This window comes from Rhinopithecus roxellana, chromosome 6 (genome assembly GCF_007565055.1).
Source record: "Rhinopithecus roxellana isolate Shanxi Qingling chromosome 6, ASM756505v1, whole genome shotgun sequence".
In the NCBI taxonomy this organism is placed as follows: Eukaryota; Metazoa; Chordata; class Mammalia; order Primates; family Cercopithecidae; genus Rhinopithecus; species Rhinopithecus roxellana.
In genome coordinates this window covers 342,257-354,573 of record NC_044554.1, presented here as the reverse complement: position 1 = coordinate 354,573, position 12,317 = coordinate 342,257, and the positions used below count along the sequence as shown (strand labels likewise).

The window sequence follows — 12,317 nt, the reverse complement described above, 5'->3', positions numbered from 1 at the left end:
CACCTCCTGAGTTCACACCATTCTCCTGCCTCAGCCACCCAAGTAGCTGGGACTACAGGCGCCCACCACCATGCCTGGCTAATTTTTTTGTATTTTTTAGTAGAGACGGGATTTCACCGTGTTAGCCAGGATGGTCTCAATCTGCTGACCTCGTGATCTGCCTGCCTCGGCCTTCCAAAGTGCTGGGATTACAGGTGTGAGCCACTGCGCCTGGCCAATTTCTAGTTTTATTCCATTGTGGTCTGAGAGAGTGTCTGATATAATTTCAATTTTCTTTTACTTATTGAGGCTTGTTTTGTGGCCTATATGGTCTGTCTTGGAAAAAGTTTCACGTTCTGTTGAGTAGGATGTGTATTCTGTGGTTGTTGCATGGAATGTTCTGTATGTATCTGTTAAGTACATTTGTTTCAAGGTATACTTTAAGTCCCTTGTTTCTTTGTTGATTTTCTGTCTTGATCTGTCTAGGTCTGTCAGTGGGCTTTTGAAGAAGTTCCCCACTTCTACTGTGTTTATCACATTTTTTAGGTCTATTAGTAATTGTTTTATAAATTTGGAAGCTCCAATGTTAGGTGCGTGAATGTTTAGGATTGTGATGTTTATCTGTTGGACAAGGCTTTTTATTGTTATTATTACTATTATTTATTTATTTTAAGATAGAGTCTCCCTCTGTCGCCCAGGCTGGAGTGCAGTGGCATGATCTTGGCTCACTGCAACCTCCCCCTCCCAGGTTCAAGCATTTCTCCTCCTCAGCCTCCCGAGTAGCTGGGATTACAGGTGCCTGCCACCATGCCTGGCTAATTTTTGTATTTTTAGTAGAGATGGAATTTCTCCATTTTGACCAGGCTGGTCTTGAACTCCTGACCTTGTGATCCACCCGCCTCAGCCTCCCAAGGTGCTGGGATTGAACCAGCCAAGGCCTTTTATTATTATATAATGTCCCTTTTTGTCTTTTTTAACTCCAGTTGCTTTAAAGTTTGTTTTGTCTGATAGAATAGCTACTCCTGCTCACTTTTGGTGGCCATTTGCATAAAATGTCTTTTTCCAACCCTTTAATTTTTTTTTTTTTTTTTGTTTTGAGACGGAGTCTCACTCTGTCACCCAGGCTGGAGCGCAGTGGCCGGGTCTCAGCTCACTGCAAGCTCCACCTCCCGGGTTTACACCATTCTCCTGCCTCAGCCTCCCAAATAGCTGGGACTACAGGCTCCCGTCACCTTGCTCGGCTAGTTTTTTGTATTTTTTTAGTAGAGACGGGGTTTCACCGTGTTAGCCAGGATGGTCTCGATCTCCTGACCTCGTGATCCGCCCATCTTGGCCTCCCAAAGTGCTGGGATTACAGGCTTGAGCCATTGCGCCTGGCCTCCACCCCTTTAATTTTATGTGCGTCCTTATGTGTTAAGTTAGTCTCTTGAAGGCATCAGAGGGTTGGTTAATTCTTATCCATTCTGTATCTTTTAAGCGGAGGATTTAGGCCACTTACATTCAATGTTAGTATTTAGATGTGAGATGCCATTTCATTTATTGAGCCATTTGTTGCCTGTGTACCTTGGTTTTTGTTTTTCTGTTTTTGCTTTTTAAATTGTATTTTTGTTCTATAGGTCTTGTGAGATTTATGCTTTAAAGAGGTTCTGTTTTGGTGTACTTCCAAAATTTGTTTCAAGATTTGAAGCTCTTTTAACAGTTCTTGTAGTAGTGGCTTGGTAATGATGAATTATCTCAGAATTTATTTGTCTGAAAAAGACTATCTTTCATATGTGATGCTTAGTTTCACTGGATACAAAATTCTTGGTTGATAATTGTTTTGTTTGAGGAGGCTGAAGATAGATAGGGCCCCAGTCCCTTCTAGCTTGTAGGATTTCTGCTGAGAAATCTGCTGTTAATCTGATAGTTTTTACTTTATAGGTTACCTGGTGCTTTTGTCTCACAACTCTTAAGATGTTTTTCCTTGTCTTAATTTTAGATAACCTGATGACAGTGTGCCTAGGTGATAATCTTTTTGTGATAAATTTCTCCGGTGTTCTTTGTGAATCTTGTATTTGGATGTCAAGGTCTCTAGTAAGGCTGAGAAAGCTTTTCTCGGTCATCAACCCAAATGTGTTTTCCAAACTTTTAGATTTCTCTTCTTTCTCACAAATGCCAATTATTCTTAGGTGTGGTCATTTAATATAATCCCAGACTTCTTGGAGGCTTTGTTCATATTTTCTTGTTATTTTTTCTTTATCTTTGTTGGATTGGGTTAATTTGAAGACCTTGTCTTTGAGCTCTGAATTTCTTTCTTCTACTCATTCAATTCTATTGCTGAGACTTTCCAGAGCATTTAGCATTTCTATAAGTGTGTCCAGTGTTTCCTGAAGTTTTGATTGTTTTTTATGTTACCTATTTTCTTGAATATTTCTCCCTTTGTTTTGTGTATTGTTCTTTGCATTTCCTTGCACTGGGCTTTGCCTTTCTCTGATGCCTTTCTTTTTAGCCTGATAACTAACCTCCTGAATTCTTTTTCAGGTAAAACAGGGATTCCTTCTTGGTTTGGATTTCTTGCTGGTTAGCTAGTGTGATAATTTGGGGATGTTAAAGAGCCTTGTTTTGTCATATTACCAGAGTTGGTTTTCTGGTTCTTTCTCAGTGGGGTAGGCTCTGTCGGAAGAAAGGTCTAGGGCTGAAGGCTGTTTTTCGGATTCTTTTGTTCCCTTGATTTAGTATTCTTGCCTTTTCCTATGGATGTGGCTTCCTGAGAGCGAGCTGTATTGATTGTTATCTCTCTTCTGGGTCTAGCCACCCAGCAAGTGTACCAGGCTTTGGGCCAGAACTAAGGGTTGTCTGCCCAAAGTTCTGTGTTGTGAACTGTTTGTGGGTTTCTCAGCTGTGGATACCAGCACCTGTTTCAGTGGAGGTGGCAGGGGGGTGAAATGGACTCTTCTGGTGTTCTTAGCATTGGTAATTTAATGCTTTCTTACTGTGCTGGTTGACCTCCTTCTGGGAAGTGGTACTTTCCAGAGAGCATCCACTGTGGTAGTAGGGAGAACAACCCAGTGGGTGGGGCCTTACAACTTCTTAGAGTATATGCCCTTTGTGTTCAGATCCGAGGGTGGGTAGGGAAAGACCATTGGGTGGGGGCAGGGCTAGGTGTGTCTGAACTCACACTCTCCTTGAGTGGGTCCTGCTTTGGCTGCTTTTGAGGATGGGGGTGAAGTTCCCAGGTCAATGGATTTATGTACCTAGGAGGACAAATGGCTGCCTCTGGCAAGTCATGCAAGTTGTCAGGGAAGTGGGGAAAAGCTGGCAGTCACATGCCTCACCCAATTTTTACACAATCCAAAGGGCTGGTCTCACTCCTACTGTGCCCCACCTAACAGCACCAAGACTGTTTTCAGGCAGTTAGCAAGCAGGGCTAAGAACTTGCCCCAGGCCACCCGCCTCCTAGCTGTGAAAGAAAAGGGCATTAGTTCTTCCCCAGCTTGTGACCTGTGGAGTCTGCAGGATTGATTTGATGAATTTGGGCCCTTTGCCAAGTTCTGGCCCAGAGGCTTCTCAACTGGTTCAAATTGTCACAAAGTTCAGCTGGAGGTTTTCTTCTCCCTGTGGTGTTTTTCCCGTGCCTGTGGCTGCCCTCCAAAAAGATCCTTGCGATGCCAGGAAGGAATGGCCTGCTTGCGGACCCAGTGAGTTCCCTAGGGCCTTTTCTGCTGCTTCTTCCACCCCCATATTTCACTTGGCTCTCAATTGACTCACCTCCAGGTAAGGTCGACATCTTCTCCCACAAACTAGACCTTCATTTTCCCCAGTGGGGGTACATGTTCAGAGGTGGAGGATCTCCCTTTTCCACTTCTGCAGTTTGGGCACTCACAGTATTTGGGGTGTCTCCTGAGTCCTGTAGGAGCAGTCTGCTTCATTCAGAGGATCTGTGGGTCATTTCAGTTTCCTGATTTATTCCTGCAGTTATTATGAAGCTAAAATTTATGATGCAAGCCTCCACACAATGCTTTGTTTGCCTGAGTTGGAGCTGCAATCTAGTCCTGCCTCCCATTCACCATGATGCCCCAGATTTGTCCTCAAACTCTTGAGATCAACTGATCAGCCCACCTTAGCCTCTCAGAGTCCTGGGATTCCTCTTTTTTTTTTTTTTCTGAGACAGAGTTTTGCTGTCCTTGCTCAGGCTGGAGTGCGATGGCGGATGGTGCGATCTCGGCTCACTACAACCTCCGCCTCCCGGGTTCAAGTGATTCTCCTGCCTCAGCTGCCTCAGTAGCTGGGATTACAGGCATGTGTCACCATGCCCGGCTAATTTTGTGTTTTTAGTAGAGACGGGGTTTCTCCATGTTGGTCAGGCTGGTCTCGAACTTCTGACTTCATGTGATCCACCCGTCTTGGCCTCCCAGACTGCTGGAATTACAGGCGTGAGCCACTGTGCCTGGCACCTTTTTTTATTAATTAAATTAATGTATTTTTTAAATGATTGCTTAAAGAAATGAAGTTAGTATTACCAGTTTATTGTTGTTTTATGTGTTCCTTGTAGATATGTTTTCTTTTTCATTGTTCATTTTAGTGCTTATTTTTGTTTGTTTTATTTATTTATTTATTTATTTATTTTTTGAGACAGAGTCTTGCTCTTGTTGCCCAGGCTGGAGTGCAATGGTGCGATCTTGGCTCACTGCAACCTCTGCCTCCCGGATTCAAGTGATTTTCCTGCCCCATCTTCCTGAGTAGCTGGAATTACAGGCATCTGCCACCACACCCGGTTAATTTTTGTACTTTTAGTAGAGAAGGGGTTTTACCATGTTGGCCAGGATGGCCTCGAACTACTGACCTCAGGTGATCCACCCGCCTCGGCCTCCCAAAGTGCTGGGATTACAGGCGTGAGCCAGCGTGCCCTGCTAATTTTTGTTTAAGTTTGTTGTGACATGCTTTGATTATTTTCAAATTTTATTTCACACTTTCTGGAAATACTGTTGTATGTGAGTGAGAGAAATGCCACACTTTGAGACAAATTTAAGAGTCCTGTATTAGCCGGCGACCGAGAGACGGCTAACTGCTCAAAATTCTCTCGGCCCCGAGGAAGGGACTTGATTTTGTTTTATACTTCGGGTTAGGAAGGGGAGGGGGAGCTCAGTTGCAGCAATTCTACAGAAGTAAAAACATGTAAAGAAGTTAAAAAGACAAATGGTTACAGAGAAACAAACAGTTTCCAGGTGCAGGGGCTCTAAATATTTCATAAGATGTTATATGTGGGGGTTCTGCCGGACACAAACTCAAGGCTTTATGGTGTTATCTCTTGAGCAAAATCCTGGGAACTTAGTACATGGCTTGCTTCAGTACCTTATCAGTTAATTGGACTCTGATATGTTGAGAGTCTGCTTACACAAGTTAGCTCCTTGAGGAAGGGGGGGTGGGTAAGGAGTCCTTGAAGCCTTGTAAATGAAGGAGCCAAATGGAGTTGGTCTGGCTTACTCAGCTAAGGGACAGCCTATTCATGTGGAAACAAGGCTAGGTGATTAAGGGAGAGTCTAAAAATAAGGTTAGGTATTACAGTACAATGTAATTATCTTGAAAAATGGAGATTACATAAAACATCTTAAAGTTAAAACAATATATTTTAATTTCATAACAACTTCAACTTAATACAAAAACTATTATATTTTCCAGTTTTTTTATTGATGTTAAAAACTTATTTTTTATTGGGTATTGACAGATTTATGCAGATTTATTTTTAGTTTCTCTTTATATAGAATAACTTTAAAAGTTTTATGCTCCATCATTATGAGAGTAAAGAATTCTATATGTGTGTGTATATTTACATTTAATAGCTTTATATTTATATATAGTTTTATGATGCTGTCCAGCATCATTTTTTTTTTCTTCAAAATAATGGACTCAGTTTAGCATTTCTGTGTGTTTATATGCAGAGTCTCACTATGTTGCTCAGGCTGATCTTGAAATCCTGGTCTCAAGTTATCTTACTGCCTTGGCCTCCTAAAGATGTAGGATTACAGGCATAATCCACTTTGCCAGGTCACTATGTAGCCCTTCATGTAGAACTGTGTTAGTCATAATGAATCATAACACTGTCACCTTTTATTTTGAAAAGTCTTTATTTTTATCTGTTTTTAAAGTAAACTAATCTTGAATCAAGTATTATTGGTTAGGAATTTTATTGCTACATCAAAATTTGGGAAGTTCTCAGGCTTTTTTGTCTACAAGTAACCTCTACATTAGTTTTTCCCTACATTCTTCTTCTAAGAGTTTTTAAATGAGCATATTGATGTACTTGATGGTGTCCGATAAGTTTTACATTTCATGTTTTAATTTTCTTTTGGAATTTTATATTTTTGTGTTACATATTTTAGGATATGCCACCTCAAACAAGTTAATTGTTTTGGTTTTTTAGTTTATATTATAATTGAGTATGCCAATATTTACTCTGTAAAATGTAAGACAGTGTGGAACAAAGTCAAATATGAATCAGCCATATGTCTACTACCAATATAACAATCTCTGTGGTTACCCGTACAAATATTTTCCCTGTTCTTTTTATATTTCTGGTATAGGTTTGTTGCGAATGGTTATTTAATCTTGTCTAGGTGAGCAGTCATAGAAATTCTCCTAGTTTCAACATCTATTTATTCATGAATCTGTATTATTTTTGTATGGGAGAAAAGCTTTTCTATTTAAAGATAATGTAGAAACTATCATAACTCGGTGTCTCTTTTAGGTATTGTCTATTTTTACTTGTCAAAAACGTATAACATTTACAATAGAATATTTTTAAATATTTATTTTAGTCCTATTATATTGACATTGTTATGCAACATATTCCTAGAATGTTTTTATCTTGCAAAGCTAAATATCAATACCCATTAAAAAACTATGAATTTTACCCATTTCCTGGCACTTTTCAAACACCACTCTGTTTTCTCTAAGAGTGTAACTGCTTCATATATCTCATACAATCTCTGTCTTTTTGTGACTGGCTCATTTTATTTTGCACAATGTCATCAAGCTTTATAGTTGTTAGAATATTTTGTGCTTTTTAAATACTAGGTGATATTTAAGTATTTTATATTTTAAATTATATCTGCTGAGTAATTTGGTGACAAATTAGCACTGCTTTTACCTATTGGCTTTCAGTAACAATGCTGCAATAATTACAGGTATGCAAATGACCTATATGATCATATATGAGAAAGTTTATGTATGTGCTGCACTCTGTTCTACTAGTGTACATTTTTACTTCTGTACTCATACCAAATTGATATAATTCTGTAGCTCTATAATGTGTTTCAAAATCAGAAACTGTAATACCTTTAAAATTGTTTATTTTATTGCAGATTTTTGGGTACTCTCTTATCTCTTAAGACTTTATATACTTTGGGGGTTGCTGTTTCTGTTTCTTCAAAAATGCAATGAGAAATTTGAACAACATTGTATTAAATCTGTAAATTACATTGAGCAGGATGGACATCTTCACAGCATGAATTATGTTAACATTTCAACAAGCATGTTCAAGAGTGTATTGTTTAATTTCTATGTATTTGTGAATTTTTCAGTTTTTTCCTCTTACTGTTCTATACTCTCATTTTGGTCATAGAAAGTAATCTATAAAAATTTAGTTTTAAATAATTTGTTAAGACTTCTTTTTTGGTCTACCAGGTTGTCTATCAAGGAGAATGTTGTAGGAGGTATTGAGAAGGCTGTTTATTGTGATGTTGTTGAGGAATGTTCTCTATGCCTCTGTTATAAATAATTGTTTTATACTCCCTTCAGGTCCTCTGTTTCTTTACCATTATTTTGTCTTTTTAAAATCTTTATTACAGAAAGTGAAGTATTAAAATATTCTTCTATAGTTATATTGCTCTCTATGTTTCTTTCATTCTGACAATATTTGCTTTATATATTTGGAAACTTAATGTGAGATACACACACACACACAGACACACAAAATCTCCTATATACAAATTTGTCATTGGTTCCCGGTAAATGAATCTATTATTGTTTAATATTCTTCTTTGTGAGTCAGGCGGGATGGCTCATGCCTATAATCCCAGCACTTTGGGAGGCTGAGGTGGGTGGATCACCTGACGTCAGGAGTTTGAGACCAGCCTGCCAACATAGTGAAACTTCGTCTCTACTAAAAATACAAAAAATTAACTGGGCGTGGTGGCGGGCGCCTGTAATCCCAGCTACTAGGGAGGCTGAGGCAGGAGAATCGCTTGAACCCGAGAGGTGGAGGTTGCAGTGAGCCGAGATTTCGCCATTGCACTCCAGCCTAGGCAACAAGAGCAAAACTCCATCTCAAAAAAAAAAAAAAAATTCTTCTTTGTCTATTTGGAGTTTGACTTCAAGTATATTTCATAAAATACGACAGTTTTTGACTTAAGATGTGTTTTGTGTAATATTTTGACCTCTTCTCTCATTTGATTCATATTTACATGAAATGTCTACTTTTGTCTTGCCACTTTCAGTCCCTGTTTATCATTAGATCTATCCTGACTTTTGTAAAAAGGCATGTTGGTTTTTAAAATTCTTTTTTTTTTTTTATTTTTTTTGAGACGGAGTCTAGCTCCTTCGCCCGGGCTGGAGTGCAGTGGTGCAATCTTGGCTCACTGCAAGCTCTGCCTCCCGGTTTCACGACATTCTCCTGCCTCAGCCTCCGGAGTAGCTGGGACTACAGGCGCCCGCCACCTCGCCCGGCTAGTTTTTTGTATTTTTTTAGTAGAGATGGGGTTTCACCGTGTTAGCCAGGATGGTCTCGATCTCCTGACCTCGTGATCCGCCCGTCTTGGCCTCCCAAAGTGCTGGGATTACAGGCTTGAGCCACCGCGCCCGGCCGGGTTATTTATTTTTATGTTTTGCTTATGTAGTTTGTGTAATTTTATAGATTTGATTTGTAAAATATATTCATCGGAGTCTAGGAAGTGGAGTAATTTGTTATTTTTATGTCTTTCAGTTATATATTCTCACTTCACTGAAGACCTTTGGCCACAGCACAGTATAAAAGATTCTTTTCAAAAAGTGATACTGAGAGGATACGGAAAATGTGGACATGAGAATTTACAATTAAGAATAAGCTGTAAAAGTGTGGATGAGTCTAAGGTATTCAAAGAAGGTTATAATGAACTTAACCCATGTTTGACAACTACCCAGTGCAAAATATTTCGGTGTGATAAATATGTGAAAGTCTTTCATAAATTTTCAAATTCAAACAGTCATAAGATAAGAAATACTGGAAAGAAGTTTTTCAAATGTAAAGAATGTGGCAAATCATTTTGCATGCTTTCACACCTAACACAACATACAAGAATTCATACTAGGGAGAATTCCTACAAATGTGAGGAATGTGGCAAAGTTCTTAACTGGTTTTCAGAGCTTATTAAACATAAGAGAATCCATATGGGAGAGAAACCCTACAAATGTGAGGAATGTGGCAAAGCCTTTAACCAATCCTCAACCCTTATTAAACATAAGAAAATTCATATTGAAGAGAAACCCTTCAAATGTGAAGAATGTGGCAAAGCCTTTAGTTTATTCTCAATCCTTAGTAAACATAAGATAATTCATACTGGAGACAAACCTTACAAATGTGATGAATGTCACAAAGCCTTTAACTGGTTTGCAACCCTTACTAACCATAAGAGAATTCATACTGGAGAGAAACCCTTCAAATGTGAAGAATGTGGCAAAGATTTTAACCAGTTTTCAAACCTTACTAAACATAAGAAAATTCATACTGGAGAGAAACCCTACAAATGTGAAGAATGTGGCAAAGCCTTTAACCAGTTTGCAAACCTTACTAGACATAAGAAAATTCATACTGGAGAGAAATCCTACAAATGTGAAGAATGCGGCAAAGCTTTTATACAGTCCTCAAACCTTACTGAACATATGAGAATTCATACTGGAGAGAAACCCTACAAATGTGAAGAATGTGGCAAAGCTTTTAATGGGTGCTCCAGCCTTACTCGACATAAGAGAATTCATACTAGAGAGAATACCTACAAATGTGAAGAATGTGGCAAAGGCTTTACTTTATTTTCAACCCTTACTAACCATAAGGTAATTCATACTGGAGAAAAATCCTACAAATGTGATGAATGTGGCAATGTTTTTAACTGGCCTGCAACTCTTGCTAATCATAAGAGAATTCATGCTAGAGAGAAACCCTACAAATGTGAAGAATGTGGCAAAGCTTTTAACCGGTCCTCACACCTTACTAGACATAAGAAAATCCATACTGTTGAGAAACTCTACAAACCTGAAAGATGTGACAATAATTTTGACAACACCTAAAACCTTTCTAAACATGAAAGAAACCATCCTGTTGAGAAATCCTAAAAATGTGAAGAATTTGACAAAGCCTTCCAGTGATTGTTACACTTGCTTGTAGGTAAGATAATTTATACTGGAGAAAATTTTATAAGTGTAAAGAATGTGACAAAACCAATACTCACATCTTATTGCACAGGAAAGCATTTTTACTTGAGAAAGATTGTGCAAGTATAAAGAATGTGAAAAAGTCATTGATATCTTTTCACATCGTAACACCAGAGAATTTATATTTAATAAAAGCATTATAAATGCAATTACTGTCAGGAAATTTCAGAAAATATAACACTTTAAAGTGAAGAAGCATATTTATTTTGAAGACAAGCATAACAAATATAAGGAGCGTAGGAGGGTTGTAGTATCTTGTATTACAAGTCTTATTGTACACATTTTGTGCTAGAGAAAAACGCTGAAGCAGTTGTTCAAACTTTGTTCAACATCAGGGAATTTATATTGGAGAAAAATCCTGCAAATGTAATGAATTTGGAAAAACATTTTTTTTGAAAACTACAGAGTAGAAAACGAGTTTATATTGAAATGTTTTTATATTGAAATGTGTTTTTGCAGATGCAGTAAGTATGAAAAATATTTAATCCAAAATTGAGTCTGTAAATATTAAAGAATTTACAGTAGAAATAACTAAGGCACTGACACTTTAGACATTACACTAAAACAGAGTGTTGAGTATAAAAAAATCTATAAGTTGTTAGATTATTTGTAAATAACTTTAGAAGGAGTAGAAGATTCTTTGGAGAGTTATAATTACATTGAAAGTATACTTTTTTTCTTGAAAAAATTATAGCTTATTTGAAAAGTAAATAATGAAATTCAACCCTCAAATTACTTTATCTTCATTCCTATTGTATTCACATGTGAAAGCATGTGATAAATTGTTGCTGTGTCAGATATAGGAGAGGTTATTTTTTATTAGATGGGCATTATTTATGATTTTTTCTGTGGAAGAGTATGGGCATTAAAATGTAAGGTTCATGATGAAAATCTAAGTGCAGAGGCCCTTGTTAGTTTACTCTTCATGTTGAGTGATACATGAGGTAGGTGTTCAGAGTAATATTTTGCATCATAGTGAGAGAAAAGCATTTTTAATTTTACTTTAAATTAAATGTAATTAAATTACTAGTGAATCATTTTACTAATTGTACTTTTATGCTATAAATGTAGTATGTTTGAAATTTTTTAGATTATGTATAAGCTTAATTCTGTAATTAAACATTTCTTTAACATGTTAAGACTATTGTGCATTCAATGAAGTGTTATTATGCCATTAACTTTAACCTTTTTCACTTTACTCGAGGGAGGTAAAAGAGAGTAATAATATGTTATTTGGTCATGAGATATTATTCTTTCTGTGCCTGGCTTATTTCAGCTAATATGCTGTCCTCCAGGTTAATTGATGTGATCAAAAATAATAAAATTTTCTTTTAGATTCCACATAGCAAAAGCAAGAGTAAGCCACAAGAACAAATCTGGAGGCATCACATTACCTGACTTTATACTACAAAGCCATAGTCACCGAAACAGCATGGTGCTGGTATACAAATAGGCACTAGACTATAAACAGATGTGCAAGTATCTTTTTTCATATAATGCCTTTTTTTCCTCTGGATAGATACCTAGTAGTAGGATTACTAGATCAAATGATAGATCAACTTTTAGTTTTTTTTTTTTTTTTTTTTTTTTTTTTTTTGAGGTGGAGTCTTGCTCTGTCGCCTGGACTGGAGTGCAGTGGCCGGATCTCAGCTCACTGCAAGCTCCGCCTCCCGGGTTTATGCCATTCTCCTGCCTCAGCCTCCCAAGTAGCTGGGACCACAGGCGCACGCCACCTCGCCCGGCTAGTTTTTGTATTTTTAGTAGAGACGGGGTTTCACCATGTTCGCCAGGATGGTCTCGATCTCCTGACCTCGTGATCCGCCTGTCTCGGCCTCCCAAAGTGCTGGGATTACAGGCTTGAGCCACCGCGCCCGGCCTAGTTCTTTAAAAAAATC

General features: G+C 37.9%; 1 protein-coding gene across 4 annotated transcripts in view; it reads left to right on the top strand.

Moving 5' to 3' along the window:
* Positions 1-12,317, top strand: part of ZNF680 (zinc finger protein 680) — a 74,647-nt gene that overhangs the window by 34,957 nt on the left and 27,373 nt on the right. For 2 of the 4 annotated variants that reach the window (XR_004057999.1, XR_004058000.1), the window contains exon 4: positions 8,939-10,375. Coding sequence is in view for 2 of the 4 variants with exons in the window: in XM_010372533.2 (XP_010370835.2) it covers positions 8,939-10,278 (1,340 nt within the window). In the remaining 2 variants the exon portion in view is untranslated. Of the gene's footprint in view, positions 1-8,938; positions 11,556-12,317 lie in introns of those variants that run through there. The other 2 variants (XM_010372533.2, XM_030932627.1) reach the window with 1 other exon arrangement.